The following is a 27,261-nucleotide window of genomic DNA, read 5'->3' on the forward strand; positions in this document are numbered from 1 at the left end:
AACCCAGAGATTTTCTTTTTTATTTGTGATGATGACCATTATTATTATTACTATTTTTGAATTAAACAAAATAATGCATGTGTTTGATAAGAAGATGGGGCAGACAAACCTTCCAGATGAAATAAACTGTATTCTACGTGTGATATAATCTCGTAACAGTAGTAAAATTGAATAAACTGCGTAATTTAGGAGTAACAGGAGGATTGGTTATGCGTACCTGCGCGACCACGTGCGCGGGCATGTATGTGTGAACGTGTATGTCTGCATTGGGTAAAATAGCTTTGAGGTACCTGATCCATGCCAGACAACTGCAACAGAGAGCATCCGGAATGTAATCACTGCATATAGGCCTACTTTAATATCTTGATTTTATTTTTTATTTTTTTAACATTTCTGTTTTTATATTATTTATTTGTTGTTGCATAACTGTCAGGTAGGTTATTATGATGATGTGCACGTTGCGATTTTCTCCCTCCACCAAATCCAATCACACCCTCCCCCATCTCAAGTACAATTACGTGATGGGTGACGTTTCAGCATGCGGAGGAGGGCTCTGGGCAGGGACCACTTGGACCAAAGAGGACTAAACACTATTTCATTTCAGCGCAGAAACAACGCGTTCAAGGCAGTGGACCAGGGCGCCTCGCTGAAGCCTAGCCCCATTGTCTCCTTCAAACAGAGCAACTAAGGAAAACGGGTTTGACCAAAAAGCAGCGGTGTTGCCCGTAGAGGAGTGTCCTAGTGTGGTAGGCATTGCGGGTTTTAAGGCACAGACAAAAAAGAAAAGAAAAGGGGGCCCTGGACAGATCTGGCCAATAACGGAAAATGAATCACAGTCAAGTTTTAATAATATGAGCCGCGTTTTGTTGCATTTGGCGACCAACTATTGATGCTTCTGCGCCGATCGTTTTCCAGACCATCAAACCGCGCGGACTTCTTTTGTTCGCATCGCTTGAATCCCAATTTCTAGTCTGCATATCTGTCGGTGTAAAAGAGTTAGTTGTCCCCCTTAAAAAAGAAAAAAAAGAAGAGGAACCAAGATGAATTTCCAGTCGAGCGTCCCAGTGTCCGGTCTCTCGCAGCAGTCTCAGCCAGCCATGCCCACTCCAGGAACGGTCCCGGCGCCCGTTCCCGTCCCAGTCCCGCAATCCATCCCGTCCCAGTTCGGATCCGGATCGTCTGCAAGCTCGGGGGCTGGCCAGTTCGGTTCGGGGACTGTTTCGGGCCAGGCTGCACAAACCGGCCCAGCGGGCTCTCAGTTTGTTTTGTCCAACTCAGCGGCCATCAGAGCAGAGATCCATCGGTTCGAGTCCGTCCACCCGAATATTTACGCGATCTACGACCTGATCGAGCGCATTGATGACCTGGCCCTGCAGAACCAGATCAGAGAGCATGTAATCTCCATTGAAGGTAAGCGGGGAGGGATCACATTGTGGGGTTTTCTCTGTCGTTTTGGTGCTTTTCATTCATTGAGGGTTAGAGTAAATGGGGGCGATGTGTGTCTGTTTTCTTGTGGTATAGGGGGTGGGGAGGCGAGTGTGGGGGTCCTCGTTTCCTTCCTTTCATGCACACTTGGTAACATTGTCATGGACGCACAGCCCAGTGTCAACAATCACACTTAGAGGCTGGGGGCGTAGCCGATCCCTTAAGTCCTCCTCAAGGATGGAGCTGCACCCATGCACTGCAGTGTTAACAATAAAATGTTCAGTTGCACTCACAACAGACAAGCCTGTACGATTGTAATTAGCACCCCAGAATTAGTTCTGCTTCTCACTGGGAGCCTTGTTTTCTGTCTCACACAATACTGACCTCCAGTGAGTAGGCTATCTGAGATTTTTTTTTTTAATATTGAACCCACGTGAAATTGAGGCTGCCAAATGTGAAAACATGTGACACATGAAAGTAATGATTGCCCTCAACTACACAGAGACAGTACTCGCACACAGACCGAGCGGAAGAGGGGGGGATTATATTGTGTCATATGGCATGGTGGACATCATTGGGTTGGTTTTAAAAGGCACTCAGTGGGCATATTCTTTGTCACAGTGGAAATCAAGTCCAAATATCATTAGCTGTCCAAGGAATGGTGACAGTGGCTATAAACCAGGCCCCGCCGGCATGTGGGAAGCGTCATGTCAAACTCAAAGGATGCACTGCCAGATGCGAACGTCTTAAATTGTGGTATCAGTTTCTTACAGGTCATTCAGTCGGTGGCTGTGTGAAAGTGTACTGTCCATCAAATCTCGGCTGTCATGGGTCCTCAAGAGTGGTACAGCAGCTCTGTATAAGTACATGTTCCCATCGTTTCATCAGCCGTTAACGTTGGTGGCACAATCTGCACTTAGGTGCAGTTGGAATCAAGTTAATCTTCTGCAATTAATACATTTCACCATCTTTTGGTTTGTTTTTGGCAGAAAAGTTGACAGCGGAAAAGTGTGAAAGATAATGTGTTTTCAATTAGTATTTGACTGCAGTGGCCTTTACAATTTGAGAAATTGTAATTTAAACAAGCATAAAGCAACATTTATTCAGTTAGCATTCAACAACTACAATTCCCAGGAAGCTTTGACTACACGCCAATGTCCAAGCTACATTATGCTGAATGCTAAATCTACTAAACATGTGCAACTTCCCTGTCTTTTCCTAACCTCTATGAACTCAACAGTTTGTCGGTTCAGGTGTTCGCCGATTCCCTGTTGACGCTGTCTATGCTGACGCCTGTCTATGCTGACCTGAATTCAGTTTGGAGCACATGGGATTCTTGCCCGCGTGTGACCACCCATTCAATAGGACGAGGTCATGTGTTGAAAATATAGATAATTGCATCATTTTGAAAGTGGTCCTTGTTCGACACTGGTTGTGCAGCGCCACAAAACAGGATTGTCATATTACAACAGAGCGGTTGATGGGGTCATTGAGGTTTGGATGTTTTTGTTATTGCCGTTTTATTGGAGGCAAATGAAAGTCTGTTTTCATCTCCATTTGGTGTATCGATCTGCCTTTTGGACAATCCTTGTATTAGAAAAGCTTTCGGAGAACGCTGATATTAAATGTTGGCTTTGAATTGTCAGGATTTACAGCATTTACTTTGGTTCATTTGGAATACAAGCACGGTGCTTTAGGATTGTTTTGTTTTTCAGTTGGCTTTTCTTTAAATTAAACCTGTTTGAGTTGTGATGTTTACCTGGATTTACACCAGCATGAAAATTAAAGCAGGATCAGAGTATTGTGCATTTTGAAGAGGTTTATGACCAGAACAGAATGAAAATCATCTCCATGTTAAGTAAGAAAACCAACTGGTGCGACTGTTGAGTTTAATTTCAGTCTTTAGAGGAACAAATTACTTCTTTTTATTTTTGTCTGATTACATCATTTTCTCAATGAAAGTGTGTCTTTATTCTTGATCTTGATAGGAAAACACTGGAACCTCTTATGAGATATGTTTCAGATGCACCTCTTTTAGAACGGAAAGGTTACGGCTCACTTTAGTCCCCTATCAGATTTGGTGCAAATATTTTGTTTCTTCTTCCAAAAAGACGAGCAAACACTCGGCCCAAAGGAAAACTCAAACCGCTAGTGTCGTTCCCCTGTAGGGTCATAAATTTGGAAGGCATTCAAAGGGTAATTTTGTGGTGCTCAACTTAGCTTTTATTGTGGATTTGTTCTCCCTCAAGATGGTGTGTTTTCTCCACTTGGAGGATTTTTGCTTTTCCCCATTGTGGCCTTAAATAATCCTCAGAAAGCAAAGAATGCACATTTGAATCTTTGAAGTTAAAATAGTGTGTTAGCATTTAAATATATACAGCCACCTAGCCAGCAAGTTCATGAATACGGGGTCGTGTTTGAGGGACGTGGCGTCCTTTTTATTGTTCTCCAAACATGCCATATGGACAGCATTAATGTCTACTGCAGCTTCCGTCGGTGGAGAAACTGGTCTTTGTGTGACATCCTCCACAGTTTCTGTGCTGTGTGATTGTTAAACATAACATAGCCAGAAAAAGATGAGAAATGTGCCTTTGCTCTCTATTACAATGTGCTGTATGTTAAACCTGAGGCTGGGAAATTACATTTAGCAAAAATCTAACACTAAGCAATACAGTGGGCTCAGAAGTGCAATTTATATTCCTTTAACCGATTGAAGCATATTGCATGTGCTGTTTAGGGTGGACTTTGCCTTGAATGCATAAAGATGCTTAATTGATAATCTTACAGATACACTGTATGCTAAAAGGCTTGACAGATTTGTGTTATCCTGCTGAGAAATCACTGCAGTTGTTCAATGCAAATTTAGGCCATTTCTCATTATGATAAATGAGATGCAGTTGCCTTAATGACTGCAAGTCCAAGAAGCTTTGAAGAGCTGTAACAGGAGACATTAGCTGACTTGTCTTCACCTGCTCTGTGGAGCTGCAGTTCTGTTCCTCTTCAATCTTGCATCATTGCGGAGTCTGTTGCTAAGGAACCAGTGGCTCATGCATTCAGCTGAAGAAAGAGTGAATAGAAATTACACCCCTTACAAAATGAATTCCCATCGATGCTAAGGTCTCCCTGTTGTTTTGTTGATTAATAAGACCTTTATATGATGATGACACACCATGCTGTTTTTTTGTGTATGTTTTCTTTTTTCCTTTGCTTCACTTTGTTCCCTTTGCAGTGATTGATATTCAGAGTGCCGTTTCGTCTATGCAAAACATTTCATATTACAGCCGGTGGGGGAAAATACATGTTAGAACAAGTAGTGGTTTGTTTTTCCTCTTTTTAAAAAAACCTTTTTTTGTGAAAACAGGACAACTGAAGCCGATCTAAATTGGACAAGCATGAAACTCATGATGAGCTGTCGCACTGACCACGCAAGGAAATGTGCAAGCAGGGCTGAAATACTGGAGCTCTAAGTGGTTGGCAGTGGGTTCACTGTAAAAGTCGTGAACATGTTACACTGCAAATCCAACAGGCTTTGATAGATGTGGCCGGGTAACCAGTTTGGGAGCCCTGGGGCAAACTTTTGTACACAGAACAGATAAATGGCGGCTTCTTTATAGTTTGTAGAGCGTCCTATACGGGAATAGCACCTGGCTTCAGGGCTTCGGTATTTCTATGCTTCTGTCTAAGTTTGTGGGAGCTTCATGAATCCTAACTTTGTCTTGGAAAATGCACCATGTGAGCCGGAGTGAAGTCATACAAGTGTCTGACCTAGATTTTGACACAGGGTCGCTCTGCCAGACAGTGCCACAAGATAATGTCGTAATGTGGCACCCAGGTGCCTTTTAGTGGTGGAAATTCCATTATCAAATTACCAATTAGCAACTTACACATGGGACTTTTGGTGCCTCTCTGGTTCAGTTACCAAATGTCTGTGACCCAAATCCGAATGGCCGAGTGAACTTTTACTGACCAAAGCCAAAATTGTTTAAAAATCCCCTTAAGTTACTTTGTGACTTTGTCTTAAGGTACTGACAAACCAAGCCAACGCCAAAGAACTACTGGTAACAAAGGCTGACTGTGACGCCACCTTGCGTCGCCTGTGTCAGGGCCAAAAAGTTGCAATTGAACCTACAGCAAATGCTAAACCCATTGGCCACGTAGCACATACTATATATTCGATGCATGCTTTAAAGGCAGCTTGACAATATTCATACTAGTAGGTGGCAGTAGTCTGTATTCATTGTTCATAGTTGAAGAGCTGCTATTAGCTGGGAGGCTTGGAAGCTATGAAGAGCAACAAACTGCTGTACAAAGCTGGCCTCTCCTGAGTCATGTTGATCAGCTGATCTACAGTTTATTCTACTTTATCAGCTTTCTGGGTGCCCTTTGAATTTTGTTTTGTCTACTTTTGTCACTTCCTTGTGCACTGGTTCGCTAAGCTTTTGCTGCTCATTCAACATGTTGACTACTGTCAATGGTGCAGGGTACACCAGGAAAAACTAGGGCCCATAGATCCTCACTGATGACCCGTCAGCAGACAACAGCTGACCGTCGGCTTGGTGTGTCATGGATAAGTGATCAGTCAACCAGCCCTCTTTGTAATTGTCTTCTATGATGGAAAATATAGGTTAGACAGACTGACTCGCATTGACAACAAACCGAACAAATGGTCTGCAATTTAATTCAGGACAGAATCACAGTTAGAATAGAATAGAAAACTGCACATGGTAAGGTGAAGTATTATATTTCAACAATAAGTCTAATTAAATTAAAATTTTTACTGGGTCTACATAGAAACATAATTCTTAATATCAATCACAGCTATTACTCTGGACAGTCCTGCTGTCAGTGGTCACCTCTGAGCCTCCCTGTGAAACAGCACCAAGTTACAGCAAGAGTTGTTTGCACACATGGAGCTGTTAAACCAACTGGGGATTGCACCACAGCAGTGATCGACTGGTATCGAGCCAGCCAAACTCCAGACAGTACACTGCCGTCATAGGAAAAATGAAATAAATGGCGAGTGTTGCGCAATATGTTCTGTGCGTGGCATGATAGGCCTTCACATTTAGGTATACTTACTTTGACCTTAAAGGTTTCCTCAAACACTTAGCGCACCAGTTGAAGAATTTGTTTGGGAGAGATAATATTTGTATGGGGCTTCCTTAGAAGAGCGATATCCAGATCGCTGAGATAAGGAGACAGCTGCAGGGATGGTACGTGTGATGCGATTTCAGTTTTATTTTTAGGTATTCATGTCAATGTAGAGGAGAGTTCTATTAAAATGAGTGTGCCATGGGAATCGTTTTCTTCGGGTTTGTTCCCAGTGGGAGATCTGGTTGTTATCCTAATTTATATTCTCATCAAACTTGTATAATGTCCTTTAGTTGATTCTGTAGCTAGCTGAAAAGATGTGTAGGCGTGCAGGTATGTGGTGTAACCTCTGTAGACTGGCGCAGCATGAAATGTAAAGGTCAAGTATCGCACAGATCAGTGAGGTTTCAGTCCTTCCTGGCTTTTTAGCCTAAAGGCACTTTCTCAGCTGCAGGTTGTGATCTCAAGGCACTGACCTCCGTGTATTTTCCTGACATTTTCTGTGTCGTGATGTTACGTTGTTGTAATGTTATCCTGTTTCTTGAGTAATACCTGAAATTCATAACGCTGCAAAAACTCACGCTGACATTCATATTTCCCACTGACGGTCCAATGTCAGGGCAAGGGCAGTCGCCTAAATCCACTGCTGCTCAAGAGGGGTGCTTGGGATTTCAAGAAAGAACTAATAAGCCCGCACAATGGGACACTGTGTGCTCAAATCGCAATAGGGATGACACAGAGAGACACAAAAAGCACACAGACCGAAGACTCAGAGCTCTCTGTGGGCATTGTGTGGCACCTAAGCAGCTCCCTGGTACACACTGCATCCCTCTTGTAGCCAGTTGTTAAAAGCATGAGCAGAGTCCTCATCTGCTTATCACAAGCAGGGTATGACGACGATAATGCATCTTTCCATTGCTGCTGTAGCAGGAATCATTTCCTCACAGCCACTGAGATACAGTTTTTATTGATTGCCATGCTGTATCAAATCATGTACAGTATAATGCAGTTTGTATAGTTTAATACAAAAGTCACAGTGGGAAATGTAGTCCTGATTAAGAATCGTTAATTAATTAATTCACAGAGGCTTCCCTGTGACTAGTAACAGTTTAAAGTTTATGGGTGTGTGGTTCGGATTTCAGTTGATGAACCGGGCTGTGGGCCATCTGTGTCAGGAGAATGCTACCGCTGCTGCTACTCCTGGCAAGTGAAGGCCTCGCAATGTGCTCATTATATTTCAAAACCGTATCCGTGAATATGGATTAGAAACTGTTACAGAGTTTGAAAATGTCAGTCAATGGCACCAGCTGTGTGTCTTACACAGTATGTCAATGTAAATTGCTGGTAATGTGGAATGCTGGTGTTTATAGAGTAGCTCAGTAAGTATTTACTAGTTGTAGATCTTGTGCCTAAATAAAGCCTTGCATAAATACATCTGCGAAGCATGGAACAGACCCAACTGTGGCTTCATTTTTTTTTTTTTCCTTGAGGCCCATACAAAGCCCAACAACCAAACCGTACGCGAGGAGAAAATCTTGTAGATAAAAATGGAATAAATAATTGTCACCATTTGACATTGATAAATATATCACGATATTTTAAATGCACTAGAGTGGAATGGCTATATTCATTACTGTCTGTCAGTGTAGCGCAGTGTAGCTCTGTGTCACATTTTTAGTAAGAATAAATGAATCTACTGGCAGCTTATTTCACTCTATAAAGTCTTGTTATTAGTATTATTTCTTAAATAATAGTTTTACATGTTGGGAATTGATTTGCTTTTATTGTGAGGGTGAGATAAAAATATTGATACCTTTCTCATGTCTCTCGGTTATGGAGTTGGAGCGATTAGCCTAGCATCGTATAGGAGGAATTAGCTGCCCTGCCTTTATCCAAATTTTATAAATCTACACACTAGCTTACAATATGTTTTATATCATATATTTATTCTATGCATAAACAGAAAGTTCAAAATTAGCATGTGTGTTGACTAGGAACCGCCAAAAATTAACTTAATGTGTTTTTTGTTGGCTAACAAACAGCAACATTATGTAGCCTAGCACCCTGTAAAACCCTCAAATGCTCAGTTTTACATAAATAAATAGCTTAAGTGTTCATTTGTGATGTTTAAAGTATAATTTTGGAACTAGACAAAGCCAGGCTGTTCACCTCTTTTGCTGTTTTCTTGCATGCTAAGCCGACTTACAATGGATGAAGTAAAGTAGCTAGCGACTAAAGGGACTGGGATCTGTATTTCCAAAAAGGCTAGTTCAAATAATTTCTAAACACCAAATTGTGATAGTTTTCTTGACACATGACACAAATTCATTTGAACCATGGATGGACCATGAGGTGTCCTTTTAACTCAGGTTTATTTTGGTGCTTAAGAATATGTCTTAAAACACACATCAACTAGAACACTAGACACTTTTAACTGTGTCGGATAAAAGAGTGACAACTGTAGGTGGAAAGGGCTCCTGAGCTAAGTCTCGCATCTCCAAGGTCTGCAGGGCCACTGTCAAACTTTCATTTGAGCCTAGTGATGTGATGTAACAAGTATTAATCTGAACACCTGAACTGTGCGTGAAGCTCCCACGTCAGTCGTCCAAGTGTGGGACTGATGGAGAATAAGCTCCTTTTGATTTCCTTGAAGACATCTTCAGATCCTCTGTAGCAACTGAACCGCCTCTGTGCTGCTGTGCATGGCAAGTATCAGGTTTCCGCCATGTTTAATCCTTGAGAGCAGTGTTGAAAAAACACTTCACATCAAGTTTACGTCACAGGTTTATTCTCAGGAGTGTGGTAGTAACAGACTTTCCCCTCCGACAGATGCTCGCCAGATAACAGGGTTTGCACACGCCTTGCTCTCAAAAGACTCTCTGTTTTGCATTTAGCCCGTACAATTTCTCTCGTGTGTGCAGCTTCATTACAACCCCATAGAATTCATTCTAGCGCTGCACCCGACTCTTGACCGCGGGTCAGAAGAGATGAGCAGAGCTGGTGAGCTGTAAACAGAGCCTCGGTCTGAGGGCCTGGGAGGTCTGCAGGGTCAGGGTGCCATTTCTTCATCAGCCGTGCTGTCCTCTCTCTGCTGCCACACCATAGCATTGGCTTATTGAATGTGACGCTATCCTCCACAGCAGAATGTCCTCCATTGTGCCATTGAACAAAGGCCCTCTCTCTCCCATTGATGGACAGCTAATTTTTTTCCTGTGCTCTGAATGTGGAGGGGCGAGGACATGCTAGTCAGGTTTTTTTGTTTTGTTTTGTTTTTAAAGGAAAGTTTAGAGTACGCTCACCCTAGTCTCTTAGTAAAGTAGAGGACTGTCATGTTCTGATCCGATGCTTTATTGAAGAGGAAGGCCGGGTTTTCAATACAGAATGAGAGAAAGTGCCCCAACCGCGCATTAATCTGTGGTTGTTGAGCGTTAAGCAGCATTATTAGATTTAGATGAAATAAAGAGGGGGAAAATCCGAGGTGATGTGATATGCTTGGTGTATTTCCACCTGCAGGATTGTGTTTTGTGTGATTGTAAAGATGTCACTTTGCAGCAAAGTGCAGTGTACCAAGAGAGCTGAAACAAGCTTTTGATTGGATTCACCGAAAAATAATTGGCAAATTTTCATAATTGATTAATTGTATTAAAAGTCATTTTTAAGCAAAAACAAGTTTGTATGAACAATTTTAATCCAGAAGATAAATGACAGATTGATAGATAATGTAAATAATCTGGAAAACAACAACTGAGGTTGTATTGTCTTGTGACATTTGTGATTCCCTCTCTTAACACCATCTTGTTTTGTTCCAACCCTGACATGGTGGTCATTTAAATTTGCGATATAGGCCGTTTCTTTTTTTTTTTTCAGTTTGTGCATCGGCCATATCCTATGGTGGAAGTGCTCATGTTTCCTGCCAGTGGGGTAGGGCTGGAAGCAGATGGCTGCTGACAGAGGAAAGGGGTTTGGAAAGCAGTGAGTGAGCAACAGATGGAAAGGCGCATATGCCTCCAAGTCCCCACAGCTTGCCAGCAGTCCCGTGACTAACTGTGGGAAGATTCTGGCCTCGTCCAGGTTGGAGATGGATAGAGGATCACGGTGAGGAATGAAGTGTCCTCAGAATAGAAAGGGTTATCGGAGTCCACTTTGTCTCTGGAATTTCAACTGTGGGATAATTCATTTAATTGGGGATGAATGGAGAATTGTGGCAGTAGATCAACCTTTGCCACAGGAACGTTAGTCAGCAAATGCAGATCTTGTTTAGGTTATCAAGGGCTTTAGGAAAGGAAACTTGGGTGCCCTTTTTTCCTTTGAAGAACAATATCATACAGGGACTTTTCTGGCCCTCAGGGAGCACATTTTCTTCTCGGCAGAAAATAAAGGAAGTGTGGCCTACAGCGTGTGTGAGGCCGCAATGGCAGCATAAACTATACACCATAGGAGTTAGTTGCTCCTACTCATCGAGAGCCGTGTAATTGAGAACATGCAGACTATTTAAAGGTTGCAGGGCCGTGGAAATTCAGTGTAATTCCTTTAATAGCTGAGGGACATGTCACAGTTTTTCGGTGTAAGTCAGTCTTCAAGGTCAGTTTATGGTTTCTCATGAAAGTTTAAATTGCGTGAATGGATATAGCAAAACAGTACCCTTCTATTATACCCAAGTCTTTCTTTAGTACTACTAAAGGTAGGATTATGTGGTGTGTTTGTAGCAGTTAAGGCAGAGATTTGTGTGCAGCAGTATGACATTTGCGCTCACACTCGCGCCATAAATAGAATATCATGCACTATATATCACTACTTCTTTGTTTTCACTGTAGTGAGGATAGTTGGGAGAGCACTGTCAGCATAACTTCTTTGAGGTTAGTCCTCTTGTCAGTACAGCTTGTTTAACATGTGCCAGCTGAGCGTTATCACTCGGGTCCTACATTCCTTTGGTGGATGTCAATGTTTTGATGGTGTTTCGACATGTCCTCTGGCCTTGTGTCGTTCGCTGCCTTCAAAGAGCGCGGTCGGGCAGCATTCCAGGTGATTGTTTCCCAGTTTATTTTGCTGCTGATTGTTACAAGTGCCACTATGTATTTTCCCACAAGTAGAACAGAAAAATACTGCATTGGACAGTTGGTTTCGATAAAGTATATTAGGAAAAAAAAAGTTTGTGTGTGCTGAAGCATCTGTTACTCGGCTTAAGTCTGGATCAGCAGTGATATTTTGGTCACTTGTTTAGTGAATCATCGCTCTGAGGAGGGGTTTTGTTGTGAAGAGATGTTTTATTCTGTGGGAATAACTGGAGAGGAAGTGTAATGTGACCCCACATTTACTGTTTATACCCCCGGTTTCCTGCCTTCCTGAACTGGAATAGGCTGAAGTTGTTCCACTGCTGAATCCCTCTGGCCGTGACCCAGGGCTCTCGTCATGTGGTGCAGTATGTGAACTGCATGTACTACAACCCCTACAGGAACACAGTCACAGTTCCAAGTCGTGGTCCGACATCTTAGGGGGGGATTCAGAATGGCCCCTGTTAGCATGGGACGTTAGCTTCAGTAAATATGTACTTCTTTGGATTAGTGTTGTTTAACATTTGCATATCTGAATCTGCTTTGGTTACCCTAATGTTATTTATTTATTTTTTGTAACCACAACTTCAATCTGTATTTTTTAATGGGATAATCCTCTAAAATTAAAGGGGAACTACCGTTTTTTACAACCTTATTTCTGGCATAAAATACGATCGTTTACTCGCCCATATAACTTCTGTGTTATGTGGTATGGTTCGTCAGATATTTACATCTGCGTATATCCATATAGTGCAAGTGACTGGGGCACCGAAACGCAGCCTCTAAATAACACATCATCTGCTGCGAAACATTTCACCAATATTTTGTTATGATACGCTAGTGCTATTCCCCATTGAGTCCGGAGTTACCTGTTATCATCATCCGGGGTCTGTAGATTGACCTACTAACCTCTGACCTGGATGATGTCATCTCTGAGCACTGCGCGCACCCTGCGCGGCTTGTTTACCTGTAATTTGCAACTGCTAGTTTTTTCCAACATGGCTGAATATTTTTCCGATTCTGAGGTTGTGGATGACGACTTTGTTTATGATGGACGTACTTACCGTTTTGAGCCAGAGTATACGGATGAGGAGCTCGTTGAAAGGAGGATGCGGAGGCAGACAGAGGAACAGCTGGCCAAAGAACAACAATCCGCTGCACGTCCGCGAATAGATAACAGGTAACTACGGACTCAGCGGGGAATAGCACTAGCGTAGAATAACAAAATATTTGTGAAATGAACAAGTTTCGCAGCAGATAATGCGTTATTTAGAGGCTGTGTTTCGGTGCCCCAGTCACTCCCACCATATGGATATACGTGGATGTAAATATCTGACGAACGACACCAAGTAACACCAAAGTTATATGGGTGAGTAAATGATCGTATTTTATGCCAGAAAAAAAACAGTAGTTCCCCTTTAAGTCTAAAAACACATTTTATAATGTCTTTAAAGCGCCACAAAATAAAGTTTGATGTTTAAGTGTCATTTCTTGCATTATATGTCACCTGTGTACCAATATCTGACCAAAAATTGCCCCCAAAAAACAAAATTTAGTAGCTTTTAGAGTCCTGGAAAACGATTTAAAAACGACGACTCATCCTGAACTCGGGGGCGTATACAAATTTTACGCCCAATGATTATTCACAGTAGTATTTTGTGTCCTTATGCAGAAGTCATGATGTGTTGGGGGAGATGTGTTGCCCCATGTTAAGAAAGTCACTGGCACAATTTATCTCAGAGTTCAGCCAAATGAAAAGACGATAGTAGCTCACCAAATGCCAGGACACAAGAGGCCAACACCAAACATCAGATGGTAAAATGCGAGTAAAGTCTGTAGCTGCCATTCATGAGAGTCACATTCTTAGTAGGCTGCCAGTTATGAGCGATGTTACTATGGAGATTTGGAAGCAAAAGTTTACCAGAATGCTACAGTGTTTGCCGAGCACCATTTGGTCCTCCTCCTTTTTTTTTAATTTTAAATGCAGTGTTTCAGATACGAGACAGTGCTGCAAACTGAGCGACTGTATCGTCTTCCGTGTGAAGAGATGCTCCTGCCGCGCCCGTTTTGAAATAAGCCGCTCTTCAGAGTCTTGCTCGGGGCTGCGTCAGTGCGGCTTCTCAACAGCTTCGGTTTGGGTGATGAGATTTCCCTCATTGAGGAGTCTGGCGTGAAAAGTGCACCGTTCAGCAGCCTGACACTGTTCTCGCTAGATGAGCTCTCCCTCGTTCTTTTTCTGTGCTGCATACTGGAACAAACTGCTGGCCCCCGAATAAAACGCTGTACAGTTAAAAAGGAGGAATTATGACACTTGCGTTGCCACACAGTATATCTCACGGCCCGCTGTGCTCTTGGGCCCATTCTGTTGTGAAATTGGACCAACTGGTGTCTAGAGATGCACCCTGCTGCTGTATTAAAGCACAGTGAGCCATTTGTATCCATTTTGGAAGACATTTACAAGACATTTATTCCCTAAGAAAACTGGTTTTCTTCGCAGCATTGACTTGCAGGAGTCTATTATTTGGTCCGTTTCCAATGACTTTGCACAAAATATATGTTTAAAGCAAAGTATATCTTACATTACTAATGTTTGTGTAAGGCCTCTCTGAGGACAGTCACTACTAAATTGCGGCTTTTCACATATTTGGCTTCAAGAGGCCTTCTCAGGCTCAAAAAAAGTTGTGCCTTTTGTTGTGTCAGAATCTGGCACCAAATCTGGGTTTGGCCTAAAAATTTGGCAGCTAACCGTAGCCCGGACTAATTCAAAGCTGCATTTTGTCTGTTTACACAACAAAACAAATCTTCCTGTGGTCTCTTCATGCCAAGAGGGCTTTTAGCTAATAGGACCCTACCTTTTAGTGTGCTGGCACATGAGAACCTGGGCATGGTTAGTGGTCCACTTTAAAAACAAATCCTTTAGCCAAACTCACCCTTGCGGATTGTCAGATGTCACGTTTGGGGAAAAAAATAAAAACATTCATCTGACTGAAATCTCAATTTTACACCGTCAGCACACACATAGGTCATTTAGCACCGGCAGCAGCCCAGATTCCCCGTCCTCATGTCTGAAATGAGCCTCCCAGGCGGAGAGATTGAGAAGTCAGTCGCACTTTTGCAGCGTACATCTCTGGTGATGCCTCCCCGTTGGTGGCTGAGTGTAACGCAGATCCGCTGGTGCATGGGTAGGCAGCGGCTTGTGTTATGTAACACAAGTAGGTGGCTGGAGTAGCTCTGTGTGGGGGTGTGTTTGTGGTGCTTTCTGGATGTGTGAATTTCCCCACAGATATGCCTTTGCCCCTGACCTGGATGGGTGTCTGCTCAGCGCAATAGCCCGAGGAGATGGATGTAATGGGAGTTTCGGTTTGTTGAGGAGTAGTGACAAGCTATTTGTGTAGTGTCATATTGCGATGGAGGGTCAGGAATTGGGGTTGCAGGGGTTGGCCTTCCTTCTAGGAAGCCTCTTAACAGTACTTGTCTGTAAGAATCAACCTGTACCTTTTTTTCTGGGATTATAACAACGTCTTTTTTTAACCATGCTCTCAGTGTCTCTATAGCCTGCAGATAATTTATCCCCTTGTATCACAGTGCTTGCTGCTTCAGACCCCTTTGTTTGCAGCTGGTCCAAGACTAGCCACCCTCATTCCTGACAAAGGAGGAGTCAGATCTCATCAGACAGAGTGTCCCGGGGGCAGGTCAACCTGATGTTGTCTGAGCCTGTGCTCCTGTTCTGGTATATTTAGAGAGATGGGATAATTCAGCGCTGCATTTGTTATCTAAAATGTCCACACAGGTTTGTTTGCAGCGGTGCACTTTGTGCAATTGCACATGAGAGAAATTTTAACCTTCCACTCACCCTTAAACATTCATCCATTCATTTACCTTCTATATCCATTTAGTTTCGTTTAAGGTCAGAGAACAGGTCACGGGCTTAGAAATCGTCTGCCTGTCACTGGATGATCACATACTCCACACAAACACATTCACACTGTCTCCAGTTATTTTGGTCTGCATGCTTTTAGTCGTTTTAACAGCTCAGCTGATTAGTCTATTAATTGCTGAGGCAGAAAATGTATCTTCTGCCATTTTCTGGATTAACATTTATTTGAGATATAAAAATAACGTTGACACCACTTAGGGCGCTCTTAAAAAATTACAGACAAAGCCATTAGTTGAGTTTTTTTTTCATGGCTCGTTTGCTTTAATTTTTCCAATGCACGTGTTGGTCACTGTGTCTCACAACACACGTCTACGTGACTGCAGGAGGAACCGAGCAGGCTATTACATGGTGCACTGTGCGAATTAACCGGCGTGCTGATGAGTCACTGAAAATTCTTCTTGCTGCATATGACCCGTGCTGAGCAATGCAACACCTCAGTCTGCACTGACTCAAGGACTCGGGGATAGCTACTGCAAAACCAAACATGGAGCGCTTTTGGGTGACCGTGAGTTATTGGACGTACAGTGGAACCATCACGACCCATTGCACATTAATTTCCCTCAAGATGGGAGCAGTTTAGTTTGTTTGGTTGTTCCTATGGAGCCTCACATGAACATCCTGGATAATCTGTCCTCTTGTGTCCATCTGGAGAAAATAACACCCACTCTAACATTTATTTTTTTATTTTTTTGCTGGATCCTTCCTTCATGAAAATCTTTTTGTTGCTTAAATCTTGAGAAATAGTTCTGCAAATTGATGCAGTAGAGAACTCACATTACCCTTCTATGTGTGAAGTTGAGCTTGTGGCGAAATTGTTTGGATAGAAGTTACCTTGAACTACTTCTGGGTTTAATGTTTAATCTGCCAGACCTGGACGGCTCTAGATGAGCAGAAAATGACTGTCAATGCAGGGCAGTAACTACAAGCATTATGACATAATGTCTGTTCAGTTGCATTTCTCTGAAATCTAGTTTATTTTTTTTGCCCAGACATTTTTTTTTATCATGCTAGATGACAGAGAGACAAGAGAGGGCTTAGACAGATGGCTTGGATGGAGAATCAGCTACCTCTGTTAAAGACTGGAGGTTACACAGATTATCTATACACAGCAAGGAACATCTCTAATGTCTGTGATTGATTTGACATAATGTCACCGAATATGTATCAAGTTTTGCCAAAAAGCTATTTTTTTTTAATGCTGCTATTTAAATCCGACAGTACTGCCTGCACTGTCTATCACTTAAGCTTCAGAGTGACATGTTTGGCGTATTTTTGACACCTTGAAAATGTCTTCCATATGGGGGCCCACACCGGGTAAATCCTATCCCGATTAAAGGCGCCTGTTTGCGACGGTTTTCATGAATTATTCATTTAATATTTTCCGATGCTTTATGCTACTCTATTATTGAGTTACCTGTGACAGCTTGCGTCATGAGCAGGTGTCAAGAAACTGTCAACAGAGTAAAGTCAGTCGGCGCCAACTGAACACAATAATCATTACACTAATGAAAAGAAACTCATTAGGCGGTGTGTTGAGAGTTTGACGTGAAACTTCGAACTTTGGATGATATTGTCTAGAATAAGAAGAAGTGATCAGAATAAACAATATCAAAATATCACATTTGTTGATAGACTCTTAAGAGGTGACTCCCCACTTTGGCAGAATATGAACTCTGTCCGCAGATTTTTTATTTAGGCGCTTGAAATAACGCTTTTAGGGTGGTTGAGGAAGTAGGCTCATGGTCCATGTGCTATCAGATTATATAAATACACTGATCAGCCACAACATTAAAACCACTGACAGGAGAAGTTAATAACATTGACCATCTTGTGACAACACAATGTTCCGCTGGGAAACTTTTGGACCTGGCATTTGTGTGGATGTTGTTGATATGTAGCACCCACCTAGACCAGACCAGGCACCCCCACCCCATAGCAATGACACTCAGGATGCAGCCTGACACAGGCGCACACACAGAAACAGTTTAGGAACAACTCAAAACGTGAGAAACAGCACAAGGTGTTGACCTGGCCTCCAAATTCACTAGATCCCAAACTGATCAAGTATCTGTGTGGGATGCACCGGAACAGAGGTCCCTCTCCTCAACCCATAGGACCCAAAGACGCCCAGGAACAATATTCTGTTGCCAGACACCACAGGACACCCTCAAAAGGTCCATGTCCATTCTCTAATGAGTCACAACTGTTTTGAAGGGACAAGGGAGACCTACACAATATTACGCAGGTGGTCATAATGTTAAGTCTGATCGGTGTAGACAAATTAATAACTGATTCCATAATAAAATGTGCTGCTTTATTTTTAAATTACTAATTTTCTTTGCTTTCTCTCCCTTTTTCCTTCGCTACCTTTGGCCTGCATCTCCATGGTCTCCAAACATCATTAACCTCTGCAGGTAAGCCTTGAAAACACTGACTATTATGGACACATACTCAAGACTGTATTGTTAGGAAGGAACAGTCCATCGAGATATCTAAGTTCATACATATTTAGTGGGTCAGCTAACCTGACACACTGCTCTTTTTCTGGGTTTCACCATCTGTGTAGCTTCAAGTTCACAAAGTTCACCCTGACATCGTCTCGGTGGCTTTAAAAGCCAGCTGTTAAATTCTCTGTTTGAGTACCTGTGTATCAGTAACGCTGCCGTTTGTGGTCATTTGCATATAATGGGGGACAGCAGGTACACTTCTGGTCACAGGACACAAAAAGGACTCAACACCAAGTTGCACAATATTTGTTTTTCATGAGCTCAAATGCCCTAAGAGTTTTCCTTTCTGACCTTTTTCTGCAGCCAGCTGATTTAATCTGATGAAGGAGAGAGTGCAAATAAGGGGGGCACATTACCCTATTGGCCTAGAATAGATTTCTGACATATGGTCTGTGAAAGAAAAGAAGCACATAGCCCAGGGCTGGCTGTAAGCAGGGCAGCCCTGGTGATGTATGTAGAGGTCTTAGGAACACAAGGGTGTCTGGATCTTGCAGATTCCTCTGGAGCATGGGGATTGCTCATAATGATAACCTCCAGAGAGGATCCCAGATGGGGATGCCATCCTTTCAGCTGGCCTACTTCCCTGCCACTTGTCACACATAGTAATTTGTCCAATCCGCCTGCGCCACTTCTCTTGCTAAGCCATCCATGTAATTATTGTGTACATTTTGGCCTTGCTGGAGTGGAAGACACTCATCTTACTGGATGCAGATTTGCCATACGGCTTCGTCGCCATACTGTGAGCAATTGTGGTTTACGGGGATGCTGTTATTGTTTAGAAAAAAAGTAAGAACATGAACATAGGGGTGAAAATAAACCACAGTCTGCTGAATACTGGAGCTACAACCCTGACAGAAGTGTAGCTGTAAATACGCCTTAGAGCACGTATATGTATTTAAGGTCAAGTAGAGTGTCTGCTGCTGTGAGTACGCAACTGTAATGGAAGTGATCGTGTCACAGTTTGGTGTGTACACATCAGTGCATGTTAGTTTACATTGGAAAGGGAACTTTGCTCTTTGTGGCACAACATATAGCAATAACCTTCGATGGAGGGTTCAAAAGTGGGAGCAGCTAGGTCCATATTTGTTTTATTATTCTAGCTATTTACCAAAACCTACTGGAGCTACAGTTACGGGATACATATGGTGTTAAAGGGCAGACTTTCAGCTGTAATTCAGGTGTACTCATTTTTATACACTGCCTCAAAAGGTTTTAGACAAAAGCTTTTTAATGGACGGGTGTGGGATATTCCACTTATTTGTTAGTCAACCAGGTGAAAGATCTGCAGTTGCTGCTAAAGGTGGCTACTTTTTTTCATTTGGTAACTGTTGCTGTGAACCCATACGTGTAGGCGGAGCTGTCATTGTAAGTGAAACGGGCTGCATAAACAAAATTAATGCATCCGAGAGATAGAAGGAACGTGGATATGAATAAGCCTCAAATTAAATCGGTGAGTCTGCACTCGGGTCCGTATTCATTATAGAACCGTAGCTTGAATGTGTTTACGTCCAAGCATATATGAGGCTGACTGTATACTAACAAGTCTGGAGTTCATGTGCAGGTGGCTGAATTGAGATTAGAAGAGCTAGAGAAGAATTTATGTTGTCGTGACTGTGTTCACTATTTGTCGAGGAACCTGTCGGAGTCTTTCTTATTTAACTTTAAGTCAAAATCAAACACCTACCCGTTTGACTCTCATTTTTAAACTGCTTGCGGTTGGAGTCTGTGGTTTGGAGCTGTCTGGAGCCATTGCTGACACCTGCAGAATGATTAGGACTTTCTGTTTACTCCTCTTAATTGCTTGCTGTTAACATATTGACACGGACAGTGTGGACTTGGCAATAGCTGGCCACGCAAACAACATGTATATAAGGGCCGTGAGTAATAAAACATCAAATTACTTTTAGGACTTTTACTGGGCGAGATGGACAACTGACAACGTTGTGTAATGTTTACTCATATCAATGTCTAACAGCAAAGTTTTAAGGGATTACGAGGGTGTTTACCTGCAAGGAGTGCCCAAGATCAATTCTTCAACTGAATGAATCGCATTGAAAGAGCAAATCGTACCACTCAAACCTCTTTCAGCTGCTACAATTTCTAGTGTTTGTCTATTCAGTGTTTTTTTTATTTCTAGAGGACTAAACAGAAAGCCTGCCACCATTACTGTGTCAGTGAAACCGATTTATCTTTCAGTGACTTGGCTCTGCATATTAATGGCACTTAGCAGCGAAGCCTTTTGTACTTGCAGCTAATAGCTCATGGTTCAGGGTTCACCAGTGTTTGCACTTTAAGGGTAAGCCTAAAACTAGACTTTTAGGTCTCAACAATCCCATATTTACCAATCATCACTTGACCAGTCAGTGATGCAGTGATGAAGTCATGCTGTTCGATATGAGGATTTTGGTAAATTTAAGCAGCAGGGACCAAAGCCTTAAAATGACTGGGCTAAAATGGGCTGTCAATACGTGAAATCCATAGACTGTATATAAATATGGACAAAGTGTCCCCGCTTCTTTGCATTGGCAAAACTGACGCTATTTTCCTGGGGATACGGGCGGCACCAAGTTGTGACTCTGGAGCCAGAGTGCGATCTCAGTGACCTGGCTGCACTTCCGCCAGACTCATTCATGTTTTCGTTTAATTAATACTGCGCTCTGCTCTGCCTCCACCAGTTAAAAGGAAATGCTGAATTATATACTGTACTTATTTATTTTATTATTTTTTCCAACTCTCACCTTCCTACTGGACCGCTTCATGAAGCGGTTGACATGGCAACTTGTAGTCTTCAGGATGTCACATCCTGTTTCTGTAGCATCAAATAACTAAAACACTTGAACATGCACCAGTATTAACTACATAAAATGACTGAAACCATCCTTGAAAAATTTTTATTTGACGTGTATTTTAGTGTTTTAGTTCGGCGCAAGTCCACTAACATGGAGGGGGTGGAGTTTATGACCTATACTGCACCCAGCCACCAGGGGGAGCTCTACTTGCTTTGGCTTCACTTTAGAGGAGCAGTTCCGCCGCCCATCTTTATACAGTCTATGGTTAAAACCCATGAAAATGTGTTTCTCTCCCAAACACATAATGGTTTTTCATATACAATCATTCACTGTTCTTTCAGTCTTTTCTTCATGACGAAGCATATTTTTGATTCCAGCTTTTAGAAGAAACCTCTTTACGTTTACAAGCCCCCCTCTCGCTGCCTGTAATCACACATCATTATAATTCTGTTTTCAGCTCTTCAAAGAGTATTTGTGAAAATTACCTCATTTACTTAAGTACACATCAGCCGGCTGCTGCGTCAGATCAAAGGACAAAATTGCATCAAGTATGCTTTCAGGTGATTTATATTTTTTTCGTAATTTTTCGTCCCATCAGGTACTGTTTGTGACATGATTGGTTTGAAGACACGAAGCTGGATGACTGCATCTGGTGATCCAGGCGTCTCCAGTCTTTCTTTGCTCTTTACTTTTTCAGCCCTGTTTCTGTAATAACTACACTATATAATCAAGGCAGGTTCATTGCCACCCAGTTGAATGAGGTTATGTAAGACATGCCGGCTCACACTTAAACAGGGGAGTCATAAATCAGCCGGAACAGTCACAACAACGCAGCAACTTTTGCCTGAGTTGCTCTGAGTGCTCTTCATCTTCCTCCTTGCTCCCCACTTTCCTCTCTTAGTCTTCTCTTTATGCAATTTGAAGGAGCTGGAAATGACTGTAAGATTTTATGACTACCAGTTCTGATGAATCATTGCTGTTCTGTCCCGAGGCTCTCTGACTATGCATATTGTTAATGATAGCAATTTGAGTGAACATATTCTTTTCCTTTGTCACGGCACCGTCGCTGTCCACATTTCTTCGCTGCAGTGCGCTTTGAGCCCATAATTTGGTGACGCCCATCTCTTTTGCAGGAGTTGCCACTTTTCCTTTCTCATCAACTTTTCCAAACAAAGGAGGAAGTCTCAGATTCTTTGTTTCCTTCCGTTTTCAAGTATTCTTTCTCTCGGCGTCGCGTCGCAGGAGTTTGGCCCGAGCATCTCTTGAAAGTCATCCAGATCTTCGAGGAAATAGAAGCTGACGCAACTCCTTACACGCTAGTTGAGTTTATCGTACTTTTTTTGGGCCAGATGATTCACCGCGCCAGTCTAGGGGTGTGAAATTCGCGGTGACGCGCTTTCGCTTTCTCTCTTTCTTGCTCGCTGTGGTCCGCTCTCTCTGTATTTTGCGGTTTCATTCATTTTCCTACATAACCTGCTTTCAATCCACCATTTCTCACACAGATGTACTGCTACTCAGACCCCTAAATAACTTTAAATTTTCTCGTCCGTCTCACAATAATTCTCCATAATTGAGCTTAAGGGAAATCTATTTTCAGCTTTTATGTTACAAAAAAATTGTTTTTGTAAATAAATTGTCTGGGTGCTATCAGACAGAGCAGCTAATCTCTAATGGGTTCCTGTTTTAATTACAGCAATACAAGTTTTTAATCTGTTTTAAAACTTATTTTCCATATATTACTATTAATATTTTGCATGCGTTTGACTTTACATAGCAATAATTGTCATGCTACTAATAAACAGCTTAACACCTCGCTGAAACACACAGACAGGGGAGCATCCGGTGTTCATGGCAATGGTTGGCATACAGCGGGAGGAGGAGGAAGAGGAGGAGGAAGAGGAGAACGGGACTCAGCCACCGGATGTGTAGTCAGGAACCAGTCATCACTCTCTTCCTAATCTCCCTGTTCTCCCCCCTGTTCACCACCATCTGGAGAGGATGCCAGGGACTGGCCTGGTGGCAGAATTAGACTCACGGGCCCGGAGCGCTGCCAGGCTCGAGAAGAAAATCCTGGAGGGAAAAGGCCTTTTTGCAGTTCACGCTTGTCTGTCCTGCGTCCTTGCTCTGTGGTATTGGACGCCGGCCTGCGTTGCTGACGTAGGCTGCCCTGTCTCTCAACAAAACAACATCTATCTCATCTAGCATCCAAAACATGCTCATGAGAGCAAAACCCCTGATTGTGGATTAGTCACTTGCTGCAAAGAAGCTGCAACCCCAGATCAGTGTTGCTATTCTGTAATCCTACCATATTGTTCCCTTGAACCTCCTTTACAGATACTGCCCAACTCAAAGCAGTTGAGGTCAAATTTGAGGTACTCTCTTTCTGAGCTCTATTCCCCTGGAGAGAACTGAACTGCTGAGAACTGTCTTTCTCTAAATAATGAGAGTGCTAGCTATCTAGTACCTGGCTTCAAAAATAATGAGTACAAGGAGGCACTGAGGACGTGTGCTTGTATTTATACGGTGTTATACCATCTATAAATAATGCTATTCTTGCAGCATATAATGGAGTCTCCATCAGACACTGTCCACTTTGGCCCTCTTGTCATTTGATTCAATACAGGTTGGCTAATTGGTGATGTGAGTGGAGATGGAGAGTGAAGTTATCCGCTCTCCATGGTTACCCAGGTTTTTATGCCTACAGCAAGCTACAGTAAGGGACATTTTGTCTCTTTTCAGTGTGGTTAGTAAGCCAGATGGAATTCAGGCTGCATGGAGAAATAATTTCACTTCACTCGGTCGTCCACTGCTGCCAGAATGTCTGATTATCTCCCGTTCTGCGCCCCCATTTCCTTCATAGCTACCATCCGAACTAGCTGTAATAACCTGGTGGCCGCTGCTTTGCCTTCCCCTTTCATATCCTGTCAGCTCCTGCCGGTCTGCCAGGAGAGGACACGAGGACAGGAAGTTATATTAGGCCGTTTGTGGAGGGGAGAATGCCAACGTTTGTGTGTGCTCACAAATGAGCTGCCTTGAATATGAGCCATGAGAGGAGCTCATCCTCACTGGTAACCTGCCACTGATGGATTCCCTCCCCCCCGCTGTAATATGGGTCATGGTCATGAGGGATCTTCAGATGATAACACAGATCAGTCAAGTCCAACATGATTCCCAATTCACTTAGACTGGTACAATTTAGTTGTAAGCAGCCTGTACAGTATGTGCCGTAGCCAGGACTGTAGAAATGCTGAACTTTTGTTGCACTCCATCATCCACCATCCTTACACCAGGCACCAAAAACGGCCCTGAATTATTATTTTGTTCTTTAGTCAGAGCCATCGCGCTGGACTCTTGCGCATAAATGAACGTCCGTTTCATTCAAGTGCTTGCCAAACAAGTTCGCACAAAGGGGTAAATCTCCCTGTAGACACACTGGCACACATACCAATTCGTCTTAAGTCGACTGGCACTGATTGATATTTTGGATCTGTAGAGGGGCACGGCCTTGGCAACAAAGACGGAGTAGTCTGCAGAAACCAGAAGTATGGCGGAGCTGGTGGAGAAGTGAGAGTTATGAATGTAACTGAGGTTCTGTGAATGCGGGGTGGTCAGGAAGAATGAACTAGAGCTGAAGAAGCACCCAAAGAAAATATCTGAAAGAGGAGAAGAGACAGTAGACTGCAGGCCAATGGTATTTGTGTAATTACTGTCACTGCCAGAAGGGGGAGACATACTAAACTGACATCAAAGAACTAGCAGCAACAAAAATTGACGGTGACATTGCTTCACATCGCGTCTAGACCAAAAACGTGCACTTTAACAAGCCGCAAAGATTACAACAAACAACCAGCTGGCACAGACGCTCTGTGTTTGTGCAAAGAGAAATAACTCTTCATACCAGCAGGTGGTAATAGTCGGTGTTCTTGATTCAAAAGGGGAAAGAGTTGATATTAGCTGGAGGCTAGGGCGCTAGGAAGTCAGAGCTGGCCTCTCCTGATGAGGTGGTCTATGGTTTATTCACTCTAGCACATTAGGTGGACACGTACAACAAGTAGAGCCTTTGAACTCTATTGTTAGTGCCTCCACATCCACCATAAAACCAATTTGATGTGTAACACGTTTTGTTTTTTTAATTATTACATAACATGACTTAGATTTGCTTTCCTTCCTCGGCTCCTTAATTATGAAAGCTGTGTTCAGAAACACTTTTCATAATTATGCTGCAGTGTTCAGGATATGAAATTTGAATCTTGTCTAGACAGAAGAGCAGTCGTTCTAAGGGTGGGTTCGTTTGTTGGGGAAAAAATATGGAAGCTGGTGTTGTTGTTCGACCCCCTACCCCCCCTTAAAAATCAATGTTGTTCTGACCTGAGGGATAAACAGTACCTGAGTCGTTTGAAATGCCTTTTGAAGCTACAAGGATTTTTTTTCCTCCTTTAATTTAATTACCCAGAAAACTGAAAAGTTTAGGAAGAGTAAGCATGTTCCCAGTATACGAGGAACATAAACATAACCTACTGGGGTACAGATTTAGAGTTATGCATTTCCTCTTTCCTCCTTTTTCATCTGCCCGACCGGGACCGTATTAATCAGGGCCTTGCATATGCCGCCTTCAGTTTGTACAATGTGTGTGTGCGCATTGTTTGGTCACGTAGTCGTTTGTAAGAAAAACAGCATGGAGCAATATGGTTTGTCCTCCCATAATGTATCGTTGGTCTCTCACTGTGAAAGCAAGGTTTTCTCCTCTACCTCCCTCCCTCCCACTCTCTCTCTCTCTCTCTCCCTCTCTCTCTCTCCACTCTGCAAGGGTGAACGTGGGCGGCTGTACAGAGCATGACAGCAGTGCTCTGTTGAATGTAGACTAGAAATGAGGAATAAAGAAATACAACACCCATGGAAACACTGAGACACTCTTGATAATGGTGCGTTTTTGTCTTTAGTGCAGTAGATGCGCATTTGCTGAGCTCACAGTTGCACCACCATTTTGTTTGTGTGCAAGATGCCTACTTTTAGAGGACTGCGAGACTTTTTAATTGGAAGTCTTTCATTGGTGCCGTTTTTGTACACAAATCTCCAGCTTTGCAGTTCCTGATGGGTTTCCTCCGTCGTGCTGTATATTTTTATTTTTGCCTGTGCCTGTGTTCGTGCCAGGGAATGTTTGCATCCCATAAAACCTTTGTTTCTGCATTCGCCTTTATGTAAGCGTCGTTTTTCTTCCGTCGTCTGCGCTCCCGCTGTGATTTGTGCAGCGAGGGGCTCGGAAACAGTGACACTGATGAGCACGGCATCAGCCTCCAGCTGTGCGTGTGCTGTGGGCGTGTGTGTTTGTGGCTGCGTGTTTGCGGCGGCGCGTGCTTCATAGTGAGATTGTCTGTGTGTGTGTGTGGGTGTGTGTGTGTCACGCCCCCTTTGACAGCGTGTGATGGCATTGATAAATACAGCCGCAGCTGGGCCGGACTGAATGTTACTTGTGGCTCTCTCTTTCTCTCTGTCTCTCTTTCTCTCTCTGTCTTTCAGTTTTTTCCTGCTGTCTGACACAAAACCAAACAACAACAGATAGACATTTTTTTTCCAATTTCCTAACCCGTGTTATTTTCTGATAGAGAGAGGAAATGGTGTTGGTTAGTCGGATGTCGGATGGCGGCACAGCAGTCAAACTGGGTGTGGAGTCTAGGCTGCCATGGCTAGTTAGGTGATGGGTGACTGTGCAGAAATCACTGCAGAATGGATAAATATGTGAACGGTGCCATTTATACTTAACCCTTCTTAATACTTTTACATTTAAGGCATCTACGTTTGATTTAATGTCAAATAGTTAGACTTTGAATACCACTAGTCGTAGAACCTCACTTAAAAAGTGTTAAAGTTTGCAATAAACCCTTGATTTCAGTCTATTTAATAACATTTTCTAACAGCTTTCGAAAACTCCTGCTCCTCTTATATAATTACGCCAGTAGGTGTTATCTGCCTTCCTACTTGTTTTGTTTGATAACTCAATTTGATCATGACTTTGTCCGTGTTTCACTTCAACTCCATTGTCGCACGTATAAATCACTTTGATGTTTGATGTGCAAACGGCGCACAGTGACTTGAATTCAAATCATGCTCCTCCATCTGAGCTATTTGAAGATCTCTCTCAATTTTCTTTCGCTTCCCATTGCCCTACTTTGTGGGGACCGAAGACTGGCAACATTTTTCAGTTACAAAGCAGCATCTTGGTGTCTGCTCCCCCAGTTTCCTCTGACAAATTTCGAGCTTTTATCCGGAATCTGCGGGGTTAGCGTTTGCTCACAGAAAAAGACGGACAGATGTGGAAATAGAATCATGAATGGATGGATGAATGGAAAGCGAACGGCTGTGCGAGCGAAATGTAAAACAGAATTTGTCTTGACACTTAAACAGGCGCGAGGGCTTTGAGGTTGCCTAGGCAACTGGTTCGCCTGGATGCGATGGATGGGCAA

General features: G+C 42.9%; 1 protein-coding gene across 2 annotated transcripts in view; it reads left to right on the plus strand.

Annotated features, from left to right (window-relative positions):
* The first annotated feature begins 621 nt into the window (after window positions 1–621).
* The window catches only part of agap3 (ArfGAP with GTPase domain, ankyrin repeat and PH domain 3), a 113,598-nt gene continuing 86,958 nt past the window's right edge, over window positions 622–27,261 (plus strand). For both annotated transcript variants that reach the window (XM_084546541.1, XM_084546542.1), the window contains exon 1: window positions 622–1,410. In XM_084546541.1, the coding sequence (XP_084402667.1) occupies window positions 1,041–1,410 (370 nt within the window). In that variant the 5' untranslated portion in view covers window positions 622–1,040. The remainder of the gene's footprint in view (window positions 1,411–27,261) is intronic.

The sequence above is a fragment of the Chelon labrosus genome, assembly GCF_963514085.1.
Source record: "Chelon labrosus genome assembly, chromosome: 6".
Lineage (NCBI taxonomy): Eukaryota > Metazoa > Chordata > Actinopteri > Mugiliformes > Mugilidae > Chelon > Chelon labrosus.